Source organism: Aspergillus brunneoviolaceus (assembly GCF_003184695.1).
Source record: "Aspergillus brunneoviolaceus CBS 621.78 unplaced genomic scaffold BO95scaffold_11, whole genome shotgun sequence".
Classification (NCBI taxonomy): Eukaryota; Fungi; Ascomycota; class Eurotiomycetes; order Eurotiales; family Aspergillaceae; genus Aspergillus; species Aspergillus brunneoviolaceus.
Window position 1 is genome coordinate 1 of NW_020290741.1, and position 14,786 is coordinate 14,786.

The 14,786-nt window shown below is 54.6% G+C and overlaps 6 protein-coding genes across 6 annotated transcripts; 1 reads left to right on the forward strand and 5 right to left on the reverse strand.

Moving 5' to 3' along the window:
- The first annotated feature begins 3 nt into the window (after nt 1-3).
- On the forward strand, nt 4-1,431 carry BO95DRAFT_23464 (nicotinamide/nicotinic acid mononucleotide adenylyltransferase). Its single transcript, XM_025581295.1, has 3 exons — nt 4-667; nt 747-1,020; nt 1,084-1,431. The coding sequence occupies exons 1-3, from the start codon at nt 345-347 to the stop codon at nt 1,348-1,350; spliced, it is 864 nt and encodes a 287-aa protein (XP_025445486.1). The 5' UTR covers nt 4-344; the 3' UTR covers nt 1,351-1,431.
- Nucleotides 1,432-2,780: 1,349 nt separating this feature from the next.
- On the reverse strand, nt 2,781-4,115 carry BO95DRAFT_450510 (sugar isomerase; the record flags this gene model as incomplete). Its single annotated transcript, XM_025588012.1, has 2 exons — nt 2,781-3,671; nt 3,744-4,115. 2 exons carry the CDS (start codon nt 4,113-4,115, stop codon nt 2,781-2,783), a joined length of 1,263 nt encoding a protein of 420 aa, XP_025445487.1.
- An 894-nt stretch (nt 4,116-5,009) lies between these two features.
- BO95DRAFT_355443 (class I SAM-dependent methyltransferase) lies at nt 5,010-6,031 on the reverse strand (the record flags this gene model as incomplete). Its single annotated transcript, XM_025582250.1, has 2 exons — nt 5,010-5,764; nt 5,839-6,031. The coding sequence occupies 2 exons, from the start codon at nt 6,029-6,031 to the stop codon at nt 5,010-5,012; spliced, it is 948 nt and encodes a 315-aa protein (XP_025445488.1).
- A 402-nt stretch (nt 6,032-6,433) lies between these two features.
- Nucleotides 6,434-9,148, reverse strand: BO95DRAFT_450512 (beta-glucosidase; the record flags this gene model as incomplete). The annotated part of the gene is made up of 3 exons (XM_025588013.1): nt 6,434-8,041; nt 8,091-8,342; nt 8,393-9,148. 3 exons carry the CDS (start codon nt 9,146-9,148, stop codon nt 6,434-6,436), a joined length of 2,616 nt encoding a protein of 871 aa, XP_025445489.1.
- A 1,484-nt stretch (nt 9,149-10,632) lies between these two features.
- On the reverse strand, nt 10,633-11,316 carry BO95DRAFT_488297 (uncharacterized protein; the record flags this gene model as incomplete). The annotated part of the gene is made up of 1 exon (XM_025590512.1): nt 10,633-11,316. The coding sequence occupies one exon, from the start codon at nt 11,314-11,316 to the stop codon at nt 10,633-10,635; it is 684 nt and encodes a 227-aa protein (XP_025445490.1).
- A 210-nt stretch (nt 11,317-11,526) lies between these two features.
- On the reverse strand, nt 11,527-14,760 carry BO95DRAFT_471235 (6-phosphogluconate dehydrogenase, decarboxylating). The gene is made up of 3 exons (XM_025589578.1): nt 13,055-14,760; nt 12,023-12,532; nt 11,527-11,973 (listed from the first exon to the last, which is right to left on the reverse strand). The coding sequence occupies exons 1-3, from the start codon at nt 14,562-14,564 to the stop codon at nt 11,576-11,578; spliced, it is 2,418 nt and encodes an 805-aa protein (XP_025445491.1). The 5' UTR covers nt 14,565-14,760; the 3' UTR covers nt 11,527-11,575.
- Between the last annotated feature and the right edge of the window lie 26 nt (nt 14,761-14,786).

Consider the following 14,786-nt stretch of genomic DNA (forward strand, 5'->3'; position numbering starts at 1 on the left):
CACGCTGACTAAACCGCCCTTCATTGCGCCGCCCGCATTCATCCTCCATCCATTCCAATCCTCTTCACTTCACCGGCCATCTTTCTCTTTCTCTCTCTCTCTCTCTCTCTCTCTCTCTCTCTCTCTCTCTCTCTCTACTCACTACCTGACTCACTCACTTACTCACTTACCAACCCACTCTCCCATCCAACGTAAATTTCCTACGATAAATTCCATTCCAGAACACTCATATCACTCACTATTCGACCACACCCCCACCATCAACCCGCTCTCATCCGGAGAGCCCAGCCAGCCAGCCAAGCAGCTAGCCCTATTAGATTCCCCCCGAAACCACCGAAACCACAATGACCGATTCTATCAACAACAACAACACGCCCGGAGTAGGGGATGATGTCCTGCGCACCCCCTCCCCGCTGCCCCCGGCCCCAATGCAAGACTACACGTTCCCCGAACACCGCTTGAAGCGCCGAATGGACGACCCGGAGAAGACCCCATTACTGCTGGTCGCCTGTGGCTCCTTCTCCCCGATCACCTACCTGCACCTGCGCATGTTCGAGATGGCGGCCGACTACGTTAAATTCAGCACCGAATTCGAGATTGTGGGCGGGTATCTGTCGCCCGTGTCGGACGCCTATCGCAAGGCCGGATTGGCGAACGCTGAGCATCGGTATGTTCTATCCCCGGCGTCTCTACTCAGACTCTCTTCCTCTCGAAACGTAATAAACACTAACAGCACCACAAAAAAGTGTGGCGATGTGCCAACTCGCCGTCGACCAGACCTCCGACTGGCTGATGGTCGACACCTGGGAACCCATGCAGAAGGAATACCAACCCACCGCCGTGGTCCTGGACCACTTCGACCACGAGATCAACACCGTCCGCCATGGAATCGAGGCCGGAGATGGCACGCGCAAGCCCATCCAGATCGCTCTGCTGGCCGGCGCAGATCTGGTGCACACCATGTCCACCCCGGGGGTTTGGAGCGAGAAGGATCTTGATCACATCCTTGGCAAATACGGCGTACGTCTTGGAAACCAAATCCCCAAGGAGAAGGATTCCCAGAACTAACATACAGCAAAACAGACCTTCATCGTCGAACGCAGCGGAACCGATATCGATGAAGCGCTCGCCGCCCTCCAGACCTGGAAGAAGAACATCCATGTCATCCAGCAACTCATCCAAAATGACGTCAGCAGCACCAAGATACGCCTCTTCCTACGCCGTGACATGAGCGTCCGCTACCTGATCCCCGTCCCCGTCATCCATTATATCGAACAACACAATCTCTACAAGGATGATGGAACTGCCGACAAGGGGAAGGGCCGGCAGGAGCCGGGTTCGTCGGGTTGATAGAAACCTTGTTCTTCCCTCCCCGCGCGCCCTGCCCCCCCCCTCCTCCCCGAGAGGGATTCAGTTAACTTTAGTGTTCTTACGCCTTCCCCGACGTCCCATCCTATCATCCACCCAAGGGGTAAACAAGAACACTGAAAGAGAATTCGGAGAGCGCTACAATGGGACCTCAGACAAGGGGGTTTTCTTTTCCAGCAGACCGGGTTCTCTCCTCGCACCTCCATCCTCTCACCATTCTCGCAACACGATCCAGGATCCTTCGGTGGTGTCACTCATTGCTCCCGCTCATACTGTCACCTGTTATATTCCTCGCATGTTTCCCTTGACTTCTTCTGGATCCAACCTTCAAGAATTCGGCCACGCGTTCTACCGCTCACCCCGACAAAGAGGGAAGGGAGACGCCATGATCACCCACTGTACAGTCCTCCGGGTCAGTGCTCCGCATGTATAGCATCCACTCATCTACTCCTCCCCTCCCCCGCTGGGAATGAGATCCTCACCTGGTCGCCAAGAAATCCCCCCAAGTCAACTGTCCCTCTCTCGCTTGTTGATTCTCTCATGACACGTTTCGGAATGGGTCTATTTTTAATTCTTTTTACAAAGGCGTCTGATGCACTGTTACGATTAATGCGTTGTGTTTCCTGGCCCCCTTTTGTCTGTTTTCCAAAGATACCATACATATCATAGATCACCACTTAATACCTTCGATCCCGCTCTTTCTCTTATTGGTATTCTTCACCATGCTGTAGTCTACACCTCCCAGTCTTGCACCATTTCCCCTGTTAAGATGCTGAGCAAAAAAAAAAGGTATCAAGACTAGTTATGTGATTCTTGGCAAGCCTGGGAAGTGGGTTATGCATTATAGGTAACAGAAGGTTATATGGAAATATATGCAAGAAGGAGATTCTCGAATCATGAAAAAAAGTATCGGCGAGAGATTTAGGATATCCAAAACCCCCACCCCTTGGGTATAATAATGATGATGATGATGATGATGATGTGAGATAAGGAGATAAGAAGAAGCCACGCTAAAGACTGGGTCAAGTATGTTATATCACCAAAAACGGTCCCGACTGAACCAAGCTTCCTTTATGTGAAAAGATGCAAACCCGCCTGTCCCTCGAAGGGCAAAGCGAGGTGCCTGTAGACGTCTTGTTTGCACATGAGAAACATATTGACAAGAAGCTGAATCCCAGAAGAAAAGACCAATAATCGTGGATGGAGGTCAGTAAAAACCACGGGAAAAGAGAACAACTTGCGAGAAGCGAAGAAAATATAGAGGTTGAAGAAGATAAGCCAAAGGGGGGAAAACGAGATCCAAGATTGCATAAAATCCACGAATGCTCAAAGACGTCAGTCGTATACATCGTCGCCATATTTTGGCCCTGGCATGAGGACCGTTGCGGGCCCAAAGGCAAGGGGAAGAAGAGCTAGTCATCACAATCATTCCACAGATCCTCGGCCTCGATCACGCCCAGGCACTCGTTGTCGTGCATGACTGCGAGCACAACCACCGTCGTACTGGTGGTGGCATTGGCCTCGGACACCAGCCGGCGGGCGTCGTCGATGCTGCTCGAGCTGGGAATCTGAAGCCAGTCTTTGCGGGACACGCTAAAGGGAAGGCCCAGATCCACGAACGAGGACACATGCATATCCACATAATTACTCTGAGAAAGGAAACGAAGGTGTCGCGGAGGAATGATCTCTGACGAGGACAAGAAGACCCATGATTTCGCATGGGGATGTTGGATAGCTGTAAGTAGGATATCTAGGAGACGGATCTTGCCTGATGCAGAGACCTTAGGGATCTGGTCGAGGGCGGTTGACACATCCGCGACGCGTGGTTGTTGGCTTCCTTTGCGGTCCGCTGGGGGGAACGAGACGATAGAGTCCTGCGTTGGGATGTAGTCGGACGGAGTAGAGGTGCTGGAGGCGGAGGACATGCTCATCGGGGTCAACGCCATCGAGGCAGCCCCAATTGCACCGCCTGGGTGGTAGCCCTTGAACACCTCGGCCGGACCCCGCCCCGGAGCGGTATGCAATCGTCGAGCCGTGGCGATAGCCAGCGCATCTCCCAGCGACAAGGCCACCGTGGTGGACGATGTCGGGGCACTCACACCAATGGAAGACTCCTCATCCTCGTGAATCGGGGCGGGTAGGAGGATCCCCATGTCCGAGGGTTGGAAGGACAAGAGAGGGCAGGTCGAAGGGTGCATGTGCGAAGTGATGGCAATCACTGGAACGGTTGACGGAATATGAGGCAGCAGAAGTAGAAGTTCGGGTGTACGCCCGGAAAAGGAAATCAATAAAAGGGTATCATGCTGGATCCCGACTCGAAGTTAGCCATCATCGTACCAGCTTCTGTGTGGAGAGAGGTTTTCGCCATGTCTTACCGGTCGAATCATGCCAAGGTCGCCGTGTAAGGCTTCCGTCGGATGCAAAAAAGCACTGTAGATTCCGAGACTGTTCATCGTGGCCTCCAGCTTCTGGGCGATTTTCCCGCTCTTGCCCACCCCGCAGCAGACCAGCTTTCCGCCATGTTTGATGGTGCGCGCGATCCGAGTCACTGCGCGCGCAAGGTGTTCCTGGGCCAGAGCATCGGTCTGATAAGTGTGCTCCAAGTGCGCCAAGGCTGCCCGCTCGGTGGAGATAACCTGAATGGCATCGGATACAGCACCGGAGGAGACCTTAGAGGCAGCAAGAGCAATATCCGAGGTGTCCGGAGGGGTCATGGACAAGAAGTCATCGTTTGTGGCGGAAGGCATTGAGTGGGAGAGGGGCATGATGGCGGCGGCGGCGGGAGAGAGCGGAATGGGGGGGAACTGCTGCTTGATGAGATGCCCCATCATTGCGCTACCATTTCTTTCTCAAAGATACTAAGTAGGTAGGAAAGTCCAGGTTTAAGAGTGAAGGAAGACCGTGTCCTCTCCCAGGAAGAAGCCTGGGAAAAGAGAACCCGGACAAAAGCCAGGAAAGAAGAAAAGAGGGGAATTCGGAATCGAAGGTGGGGGGGAAAGAGAAAGAGTCCGCGCAAAGAGAGGGGAGGAAAGGAAGAAGACAAGGGAGAGGGAGAGAAAAATGCGGAGGGGCGAAAGAGGAACGGAACGGGAAGAAGGAAGAAAGAGGCCTAGAGTCTGGAATGCCTACTCCGTACTGTACTTTGTCTTTATGGATTGTGGATTATGGATCTACTAAGGAAATAAATACAGTGCATTTGTAGATAACAACCCGGCCCGGAAGAGATACTACTTACTACTTTCTCACTTCTGCCAGGATCTTTCGGAGAGTCGGAGATTACCTACTGCCTGCTAACTAACTTTAGATTTTCTCGACGATAATCTCTTTCTTACCCCCCGCCTCGATCAACCAGTCAATGGCTCCGATGAGGGCATTTCCTCCATCGGCTGGCGCCCCGATTCATCCGCTATCACACCATTGCCGCGGAAGTTGATGTCTTCTTCTCCTTCTTCTCGTCGTTGTTGTGCACGGATCCGATCCCACCCTCCATCAACATTATTAATAATGTTAATAATGATACACTTGGCGACACTTGGTTTTGAGGAGCAGTTAGTCTTACTGACTTAATTTAGTTACAGTTACAGTTACATTTTTCCTTCCCCCCCCCCTTCTCCCTACCACCACCACCACAACTCCTAATCCTAATTCAAAGGCTTAATTCCCTTGTGAATCGCCGCAATGCCCCCCGTAAGGTTCTCGAACCCGCGTCCCGGAATCAAGAACCCAGCCTTCTGGATCATGCCCCGGAACTCCTCCTGGCTCGGGAATTGCTCAATACTCTCGACGAGGTACTGATAACTCTCGCGGTCGCCCGCGACCAGCTGGCCGATCAGGGGGATGGCACTGAAGCTCCACTGCTTGTAGACGGCATTGAACAGGGCGTTGTCGACCTTGCTGAACTCCATGCACGCGAAGACGCCGCCGGGCTTGAGCACGCGGAAGGCCTCGTTGAGCGCCGCCTGCTTGTCCGTGAAGTTGCGAATGCCGAACACCACCGTGTACAGGTCGACCGAGTTGCTGGGGATCGAGGGCATGCTCTGCGCGTTGCCCTCCAGGAAGGCCAGCCGGTTCGTGTTGTAGTAGGGGGTCTGGATGCTGCGCTTCTTGCCCTCCGCCAGCATGTCCGGGTTGATGTCGGCGATCGTCACCCGCGTCGCCGCGTCGTGGTTGATGTTGGTCGCATGGTCCAGCATCCGGAACGCGATGTCGCCCGTGCCGCCCGCGATGTCCAGGATGTTCCAGCCGCGGCCGGCCGTGTCGTGGTCGCGCGACGGCAGCGCCGACCCCGGGTTCAGCGACCGCACGAAATGGTCCTTCCACAGCCGGTGGATGCCCAGCGACATCATGTCGTTCATCACATCGTAGGACGAGGCCACCGAGCTGAACACGGTTTTCACTAGTGTACCCGGGATAGTTAGTATGGCGAGGCCTTGAGGAATAGACCCATGGATCTGATATGGAAAAACTTACCCATGGATTCCTTCTGCGATTCGGGGACATTTTGGAAGCCGAAATGCGTGAATCGCTCCTCGTCAGCGGTCGGCTTGGGCGGTTGGGCCTGGGCTTGTCGCGTGCAGGAGAAACACCGGTACGGGGTCTCGGGCATGGCCAATCGCCGTCTTGTCTGAGTCTGTAAACTCCTCCAAAGAGATCGGGACGACATGATGGCGGTTAATGAGGTGTAATTATGAGCCGGGCTGGAGTAAAGGGAAGAAGATCGAGAGATCCGCCTTCCGGGGGCGGAATTCTACGATAACGTGATGCCTCAGGCAGTGGCTGTCATGCTGCCTCCTTCCGTTTCTTATCAGCAATCACCACAACTTCTACAGTAGATCGACGCCCGAATGAATAGCAACGTTGCTGAAGCTGACAATTATCTACAGACACATTCACAGACATGACATCTCTTACTAACATAGACTTCTCCGATTCCTTGAGATAGCTCGTTTCACTGCAAACCTCCCAAGCCATTACTCGCACTATATAGCTAAGCATATATCCTATCTCCCAGCCCAGAAACAATGGACCCAGTTCACATGAAAATCCACAACACTCTACCTACCCCCTAAAGAACCTCACAAGCACCCCCAACCGCACACCTAACCCTCAAATCCTCCTCCGCAACACTCTCCCCTACCCAAAAAACCACCCCCTCCCCAGCAACAGGCACCCTCCAGTCCTGCACCGTGACATCCCAGACACTCAGGTCTTTCCTCGTCACAGTCAACTTGACCACCTCACTCGCCCCGGGGGCCAGGGTCGCGGTCTTCGCGAACGCCCGGAGCTGTCTCTGCGGTGTATCGACGCCGAAGACCGCCTGCCCCGGTAACTGTACATACAGCTGCGCCACCGCCCTCCCACTCCGTTTGCCCGTGTTCGTGACCGTCACGTCGATCTCGAAGGCCGTCTCAAACAGCGCCGCGTTTCCGCCCTGCCCGCCCCCGGCGCGCGGGGCAGGGTGCGCCGCCGTGGAGTAGCCAGACGGGTACGCGTAGGTACTCGTGGAGTTAGTAACGCTCTCGGGGTCATCAAGGTACGGGTATAGGTAACGCCAGATCCGGTCCAGCGTGCTGGGCCATGCGACCTCGGATGGATCGGGGATGTTTGTGGGGTAGGTGGGGACGGAGGCCTTGCTGGCGCGTGCGGCCGGATATTCGCTGCTCAGGGCGGTCACGGTCGTCAGTGCGGGGGCGGAGTACTGGAAGGTTGTGTACGACAGGCCGTGGCCAAAGGGATAGCGGGGGGTGATGTTTGCTTTCAGGAAGTAGCGGTAGTCGATGTAGAGCCCCTCGTCAAACCAGTCCTGGATCTGGGAGAACAGAGGTTGCGAGGTGATGATGTCCGTGGAGGATGGGTAGTCGGACGCAGAGGCGGGAATGGTGTAGGGCAGGTGGCCGCTGGGGCTGGTATCGCCGTAGAGAACGTCGGTGAGCGAATAGCCGGCGGCTTGGCCGGGGAGGTGCGCAACAAGCACGGCTTTCACGCTGGGGAGGTCGATGAATGACTCGAGGAGGATCGGGCCGACGGTATGGATGACCACAACCACTGTGGTGAACTTGGATGCTGCGGCTTGGACGAGCGCGTCGCCGTTGTGCCATGCGTAGAGGCCGGCGTTGGTGCGGTCTCCCGGGTTGGACTCAACGGTGATGTAGTTCTCTCCCGAGTCGGCGTTGATGAAGACGACAGCGATGTCGGATGACGATGACGTGGGGAGGTTGGAAGGGAAGGTGTCTGTGATGTAGAAGATGGTTGTGTTCGATGTGGAAACGTTGGCGATTGCTTCTTGCGGCGTCACGAGAGAGGGCAGGCGTGAGGTGCCACTTCCCCAGCCCATGGTCAGAACGCCCTGGTCGCAGCCCATGTCACTGCAGGAGTTGAGACCTGATTTGTTCGGCCCAGCATCGGTACCAAACACCTTGAGAGAAGCATTACGTTTGAGGGGCAAGGTACCGTTGTCATTTTTGAGGAGGGTGATCGCGTCCCGAGCAATCGCGTGGGCCGTGACATTATGGTTGCCTTGCACGTCGACAAACTGATTGACAACTCCTGTTGGGGAGAATAAGGCACCGGGGTAGAGAGGACCCGTTTTGTCGAGGGTGTTGCTCGAAAAGTTGGGTAGAGGGTAATCCTTATCTTGACCCATTTGATACCAGGTTGCTACGATCCGAGTGACCTTGAGAGGGCTTAGCATGATTCCAGCAGCAGGATGGAAGATACCCCACCATATCATTGAGTCGGTCCAGCGGTACTGTTCCGTTGAGAATTGCGGTTGACAGCTCCGATCCCCAGAAGGCAGTCCCTAGCAAAGGAATCGCGCCGTCGCCAGGCATAGCCATGTCAAGTCCAGCTAAGGCAGATGAGACACCCCCCTGCTGAGCCAGCCAGTCGGTCATGACAAAACCTTGAAAGCCCAGCTCATCCTTGAGGATGCCATTGATGAGCATGCTGTTCTGGCTGCACGCCGAACGATTCACCTGCGCTTGTCAGCCCAGAAGGCCCAAACCACCTTCATACCAACACTCACATTGTTGTATGCAGTCATCACCGACCCAACTCCTGCTCTAACACCCTCAGCAAAGGGCCAGAGATACAGCTCATGCAAAGTACGATCATCAATGTTCGACGAATAACCCGTGGTCAGCACCGAGGTCTCGCGATACATCTCCTGCTCATTCCCGATGTAATGCTTCAAGCAAGCAATGGCCCCAGTGCTTTGCATGCCCTGGATCGTCAACGCGCCTCCAACCGCCTGCAGCGTGGGGTCCGCTCCGAAGCCCTCCCACCCGCGCCCACCAAGAGGCTTCCTGAACATGGGCCCAACCACCGGACCTAGGAGAACATTCACACCCTTTCCACGAGCTTCCTGTCCCAGCTCCACACCACGCTGGTACATCAGGTCCTTATCCCAGGTGGCCCCGACAGTCACTCCAGGAGGGAAGGCGGTATTGTGATCCGAGTTTCGAATGCCGAGAGGCGAGTCCTGAAGACAGAGGTTTGGAATGCCAAAACGCAGTGCGCTTCCTGTTTGGCCGACACAAGGGCCCATGTACATTCCCGTGCCGGTAGTGAGGTTGACTTTCTCAGCAAGAGTCATGTTGCTCACCACGGCTTGAGCCTTTGCGTATGCCGCGCTCCACTCCGAGATCCAGCCTCCAGGAGGGGCTGGGTAATAGGGAGGTGAGTAGGCATCGGCGTCATCATCGCGGCGGTAATGCTCGGCCGCAAGGTATCCTGGAAGGAGAAGGGTTAGAACAGCGAGGTAATGCCAGATGGGGGTCATTGTCGGTGTCTTCGAACGAGAGAGACAGGGACAGAATCAGGAAAACCTTACTACATGCGTTGACGAGCCATGCAGTCTGTTAAAGATATAGCTCCCTGTCCTTTCTAGACCCAAGTCTAGTCAGGGGGCCCTCGATCACAAGGACATGGCCATGAAGGACATATGCAGCCTCCACACATTATGACATATGACAGACAACAGCCCACACCAATTAGATCTAGAGCATCGCTGTCGTTGGCTCGCGGCCTAGCTGATCATTGCTGGATAAATAAATGGTTCGAGGCCACCGAACAGGGACCTGCACGCATATCACTAGGGAACGGCGTGAATCGACCGAGGCAATGAGGGTTCGTTGCTGAAAATAGCGCCAGTCCGCGCCAGACAAGGGATGAGGTCCGGTGGCTAATCAACGGGCTTTTTTTGTGGTGGCCAGAATGCGGGGGCGTTCAGCTGATGTACCTTCATCAAGAGAGGAATAGATGAATTGACAATCAAACTGATGAAACCTGCGCATGCATCACAGCCCGGAAATATATGAGGTTGCACTGCTTGTGATCTAGAGATACATTGGATTACGGCTGAAGAATGTATTGTCGACAAAGTGTGCAGAAAGTGTAGTTACCGGTAGAGACAACGCAGCCTTTGTCAAAGACACAAGCGAATTATGATCCAACGAACCTGCAGAGTGACCAAGGTAGTCCAACGCGTGATGATGATCCTTATCTCGGATAGCCGACAGAGGAAGGCAGGCGAGGGTTGGGAAAGCGGAGGATCGACAGGGGAACGAACAGCAGGCAGCGTGCCTGGATCAATCAGCGAGCCCGGCCGGCTATTCTTACTCCATCCAACGCTTATCAGTGGCCTTCACCACCACTAAGCCAGTAGCTGCCAGTCAGCCAACCAAGTAGTCTCCCAATCGCAAGCCCACGATCTCTGCATCGATCCTTTTTAGCAAGGTCCGCGTCTCCGGAATTAGCCAACACTTTGCCCCTGAGCATCCGATCTTGTCGTGGATCAATTCCTTGCACCGGGACTCTCTCAGCTCATTGACTATCTTGAGCACCGCATTCAGACTAAGTCCCTTGTATGGAGCCTGAGGTGGAGGGAACAAGTTGCGCGGCTTCAACTGGTGGATGAGTGTCCCGACCATCAGCTGATCGCAGTCGGAACAACACGACTCATGATCGAGAAGGTATTCCATGCGCTCGTACAAAGAGAAGACAATCTCTTCGATGCGATATTGACGGGTTTTGTTGATGAGGTCTGATGGATTGCATAGGTTAGCCAGCCTGTTCGTCCCTGCATGAAGGGCAATGGATCATTCAAAACTAACTTATCAGGCCCGCCGGGATTCTTAGACCTTTCGTCCTTATCGACTCCGTAGACTCCGTAGACTCCCTCAGTGCAATTTCCGTAACTAGGCGAAACAAGCCATGATGGCGAAAGGCCCATGCAATGAACATCCACTGGGATAGGTCATGCGATCAAGACGTTGGAAAGCAGTCGTGGAGATTCTCAAGCCAAGTCCTGGCAAAGGCCTCCACGGCTTCGAGGCAATCGTAGTGCTGGGTCAACTCTGCTACCATGCAAAGGAGGTTGAGGTTGATTTGGCGGGGCACTTGACGACTGCGGCAATGCAAGATGTTGAGGAGGATGTAAAGGACGTCTAGGTTTGTAAGGTTGTAAGGCAGCAGGCCGGCCGGTTCTGCTCTGGTGTCTAGCCGTGAGAGCTCTTCCTGAAAGCGACGCGAGGCGAAGCAAAGGTGTTTTGACGAGACAAGGATTTGAATGCAGTGGTGGGTCTGGTCTGTAGGCCCGTCATTGTTGAGTGTTGGAAGATTTTCACTCGAGACTGTGTGAATGAATTCGTTGACAAGTGTTGATGTCGAGGAACCGAATTGAGAGGCGACAGTTTGCTGAGGCTCGGGCGTAAGATCGGAGGTTGCAATCGAATGATCTAGAGGCAGTCCGTCTAGAATGAAAGATATGTTAGTTGTGAGAGGCAGAAGGGAGAGGAAGTTTCCACCATCTCTGACTAGGTTTGCATAGATCCGGCCTGCCTGTTGCCGCAGCACAAGCAGTACATCCCAATTAGGATCGATGACTTTGTAAGGGAACTCCATTGAGATCTGTATAGTGTTGCTCATAGTGGCAAAGTATTTTGACATGATTGAAAGCAAGGGATGAAAAGTAGATAGGAGATGATTCAAACTTATAGTAAGCAAACTGCTGTTTGTGGTGCGTGATTCCTTAGCAACTTCCCCCCCTCACTGTTCACAGTGAATGGGTCCCTCACCACGAGCATACATCTAACCTGTTAGCATGTCACCTTTGTCAGTAGCCAAGAAACGTCTGATAATGAAAGCATTTTGAAGTCTATCATCATAAATTCATTCCTATAAATATCTATCTATCACTCATCATGATCTAGTTGAAATAACCGGGGAAGAGCCAGTTCATGCGCTCACGAGCCTCCGGGCTCCAATTGGGCTGAGCAGTGCTGAGCCCGAACTTGATGGAGCCCTCAACGTGCTTGGCCTGCACCAGCTCGGCGTGCTCGTCGGAAGCCAAGGCGTCCAGCACAGCTGTGACAAAGCGCTTGGCGTTCTCAGCGTTGGCCTTCATGTGGCCCATGACCATCTCCACGGTCACGTCCGCGGTCGACTCATGCCAGCAGTCATAGTCGGTGGACATGCAGATCATCTGGTAGGCGATCTCGGCCTCACGGGCCAACTTGGCCTCAGGCAGGGCGGACATGTTGATGACGCTGCCACCGAAGGAGCGGTACATGTTGCTCTCGGCGCGGGTCGAGAATTGAGGACCCTCTGCAGATGATTAGCTTCTGCAATTGAACTTTCGGGAATGAATACATACCCATGCAGATCAGGGTACCACGGTCGTGAAGAACGACTCCATCACCCTCCAAGCTGTGTCCGCAGGCTCTCACAACCTTGGCGACACCCTCGTCGAAGGGGTCGCCGAAAGGCACGTGGGCGACGACGCCGCCCTCGAAGAAAGTGAAGGGACGGATGCCCTTGGTGCGGTCAATGACCTGGTCGGGGATGACGAAATCGCGGGGCTTGATGGCCTCTTGCAAGCTGCCGACGGCGGAGAAGGCGATGATGGTGCGGACACCGATGGAGCGCAGGGCAGCGATGTTGGCGCGAGCGGGCACCTCATGAGGGGCGATCTGGTGGTGGGCACCGTGGCGGCTGAGGAAGGCAATGGCAACGGTCTTGTTGTTGTGGGAGCACTTGTGGTGCAGAATGGTGATGGGCGAGGAGGGGTTGCCCCAGGGAGTGCTGACGTTGAGGGAGGCGACCTGGGTGAAGCCAGGAAGTTCGCGCAAGCCGGTACCGCCGATTACGGCAATGCGGACGGGCTCTAGAGGTTGTCAGTGGTTGCTTGCAGGTGAGATGGCCAGAGGAGGGGAATTACCGTCGTAGGTGGTGGGGAGGGCGGCCATTCTGCGGGCTAGTTGTTTGGGGGATTCGATGCGAATGCGAGGTTTGGAGATGGACGATAAATGGCGCCAGAAAGTAGACAGCATACAAGGAAGAAAGTGGTTGTACAGGAGAAAGAGGAAGAGGAGGAGGAGGAGAGGAAGAGGGCAGAGGGACTGAGAGGCCTGAAATTCTCGGCGGGGTATTACTCCCAATCAGGAAACCGCGATCTTATCGGTCGGTGCCTGAGTGCCTGAACCTGTCCCGGAGCCTGAGAGTACCTGAGTGGTGCCTGGGGCAGAAACCGATGGACTATCACGTCATTGTACGGTAGTTAGACTTTACGTAGCTTACTGAGGAGAGGTGGACGGTGACATGGTACATTATCAGTTGTGCTCCGTACATGCATTCCACGCTATCGTTATCATCCAGATCATTAAAATGCTCATCACTCAAGCAGGACGCCACTCATAGTGGTGGGCTCCCTTGGAAACTGGGCCTGGATCCTCGCCCTTGACTCCCGGCTTGTTGTATCCATGCGCACCAAAGAGGTCCATCTGGGCCTCCATGAACTTCGTCGGCAGCATGATTCCTGCCTCGTACTTGAGGTATTCCAACGTCGCCGAGAGAGCCGGTGTATAGTGGTCGGCTACTGTAGCCGCGAGCACCGTGTCTTTCAAGGCGTCGAAATGCTTGTGCAACTCTCGCGCCACTGCGTCCACGCATTTGACATTAGTGAGAGACTCGGTCATGGCTGGCTGTAGCAGGTCGGCAATCGCTTCAGACTGGATGATACAGCCGTTGCGCCAGATCTGGAGACACTTGCTCAGATCCACCTTCCAGCCCTCGTCCTTGGAGGCACGAGCGATCAGCTCCAGACCCTGACAGAACGAGGCCAGGAAGGCGCTGTATACCGCTCTGCGGATCTTCTCAATGCACGCCTTCTTGTCTTTGATGCCCTCGAGGGGTTTGGGCCGGGGAAGGTCCAGCTTCTTGGCGACCTCCAAGCGCTCTGCGCGGTTTCCACTGGCAATCCGTAGGAAATGCGCCGTAGCCAGCGTTGGGGCCGAAACGTGGCGGGCGGCCGACTCCATGACCGACCAGTAGGGGGTGCCTTCAGTGTCATCGTCATCCTGGACCACCTTGTCAAGGACATCATCGAGGACGAATCCGCCGTCTTTGCTGGCGCCTTCACCTTGCTTGTCCCCCTGAGGGGTCTTCTTCGTGCGGAGAATCTGGACCCCAATGTCTAGCAGGAAGTTATTTCGTAGCTCCCCTTCGGAATTCCACTGCTCGAAGATGTCCGCAATCTCCTCGTACTGGAGGCCGAGTCCGTAGTGCAGCAGCGACCAGGCCTCGGCAACGGTGGACAGCATGCCGCCTTCGATCCCGTTGTGGACCATCTTGACGAAATGACCCGACCCGGCTGGTCCCACGTTGGTGACACAGGGCTTCTTGGTCTTGGGGTCTTTGGCGGCGTATTTCTCAAGAAGCGGGAGCACGAGGTTGATGGCGTCCGGGTCGCCGCCGGGGGATAAACTCGGGCCATGGCGGGCAGACTGGTACCCCCCGGAGACGCCCATGCCGATCCAGTGGATTCCGCGCTCAGCGCAACGCTTCTGACGCTGCTCAGTACGGCGATAGTGCTCGTTGCCGCCGTCGAGGATGATGTCGCCCTTCTGCAAGCTGTCCTGGATCTTGTCGAGGACGGAGTCGGCCGGGTCGCCGTGGGTGATGGAAAAGATGAAAAGCTTTTGGTCTTGGCCAAGACTTTGGGTGAATTGATCGACCTCGTCAAAAGCTTGGATCTTGCCTTTCCCGGTGAATTTCCCTTGGTCGATCCATTGGCGGATACCGTCGACGTTGTCGCGGCTGACGTCCCAGATGGAGACGTCCAGACTGAGCTCGTTGAAGGCGAAGGCCATCATGGAGCCCATGTTGCCGGCCCCGACAATGCCGATTTTGGAGAACATGATGGCAATAGTAATGAATTAATTGTAGCTCTTGTTGGACTCTACATGACTGCGATGCTGGTTTTTTAAGTGGTGAGAAGATGGGGTCGACGCAGAGGTTACATCATTCCGACATTCGGATCTTATCAGCCCTAATTAGTTACTGTAACTGACATCATCCTGACTGTATAAACCTGTAGATATATTTAACAACCCCCAATGATCGGATCCTGATTTCGATAT

What these genes read in the sequence shown, in the direction of transcription:
- BO95DRAFT_471235 (XM_025589578.1), bottom strand. Translation starts at nt 14,564, where the DNA reads ATGTTCTCCAAAATCGGCATTGTCGGGGCCGGCAACATGGGCTCCATG. An exon ending in AGCCCACCACTATGAGTGGC is followed by an intron (nt 12,533 to 13,054) that starts GTCCTGCTTGAG and finishes GACAACCTCTAG; the next exon opens with AGCCCGTCCGCATTGCCGTA. An exon ending in TGGTACCCTGATCTGCATGG is followed by an intron (nt 11,974 to 12,022) that starts GTATGTATTCAT and finishes AATCATCTGCAG; the next exon opens with AGGGTCCTCAATTCTCGACC.
- BO95DRAFT_23464 (XM_025581295.1), top strand. Translation starts at nt 345, where the DNA reads ATGACCGATTCTATCAACAACAACAACACGCCCGGAGTAGGGGATGAT. An exon ending in TTGGCGAACGCTGAGCATCG is followed by an intron (nt 668 to 746) that starts GTATGTTCTATC and finishes ACCACAAAAAAG; the next exon opens with TGTGGCGATGTGCCAACTCG. An exon ending in ACATCCTTGGCAAATACGGC is followed by an intron (nt 1,021 to 1,083) that starts GTACGTCTTGGA and finishes ACAGCAAAACAG; the next exon opens with ACCTTCATCGTCGAACGCAG.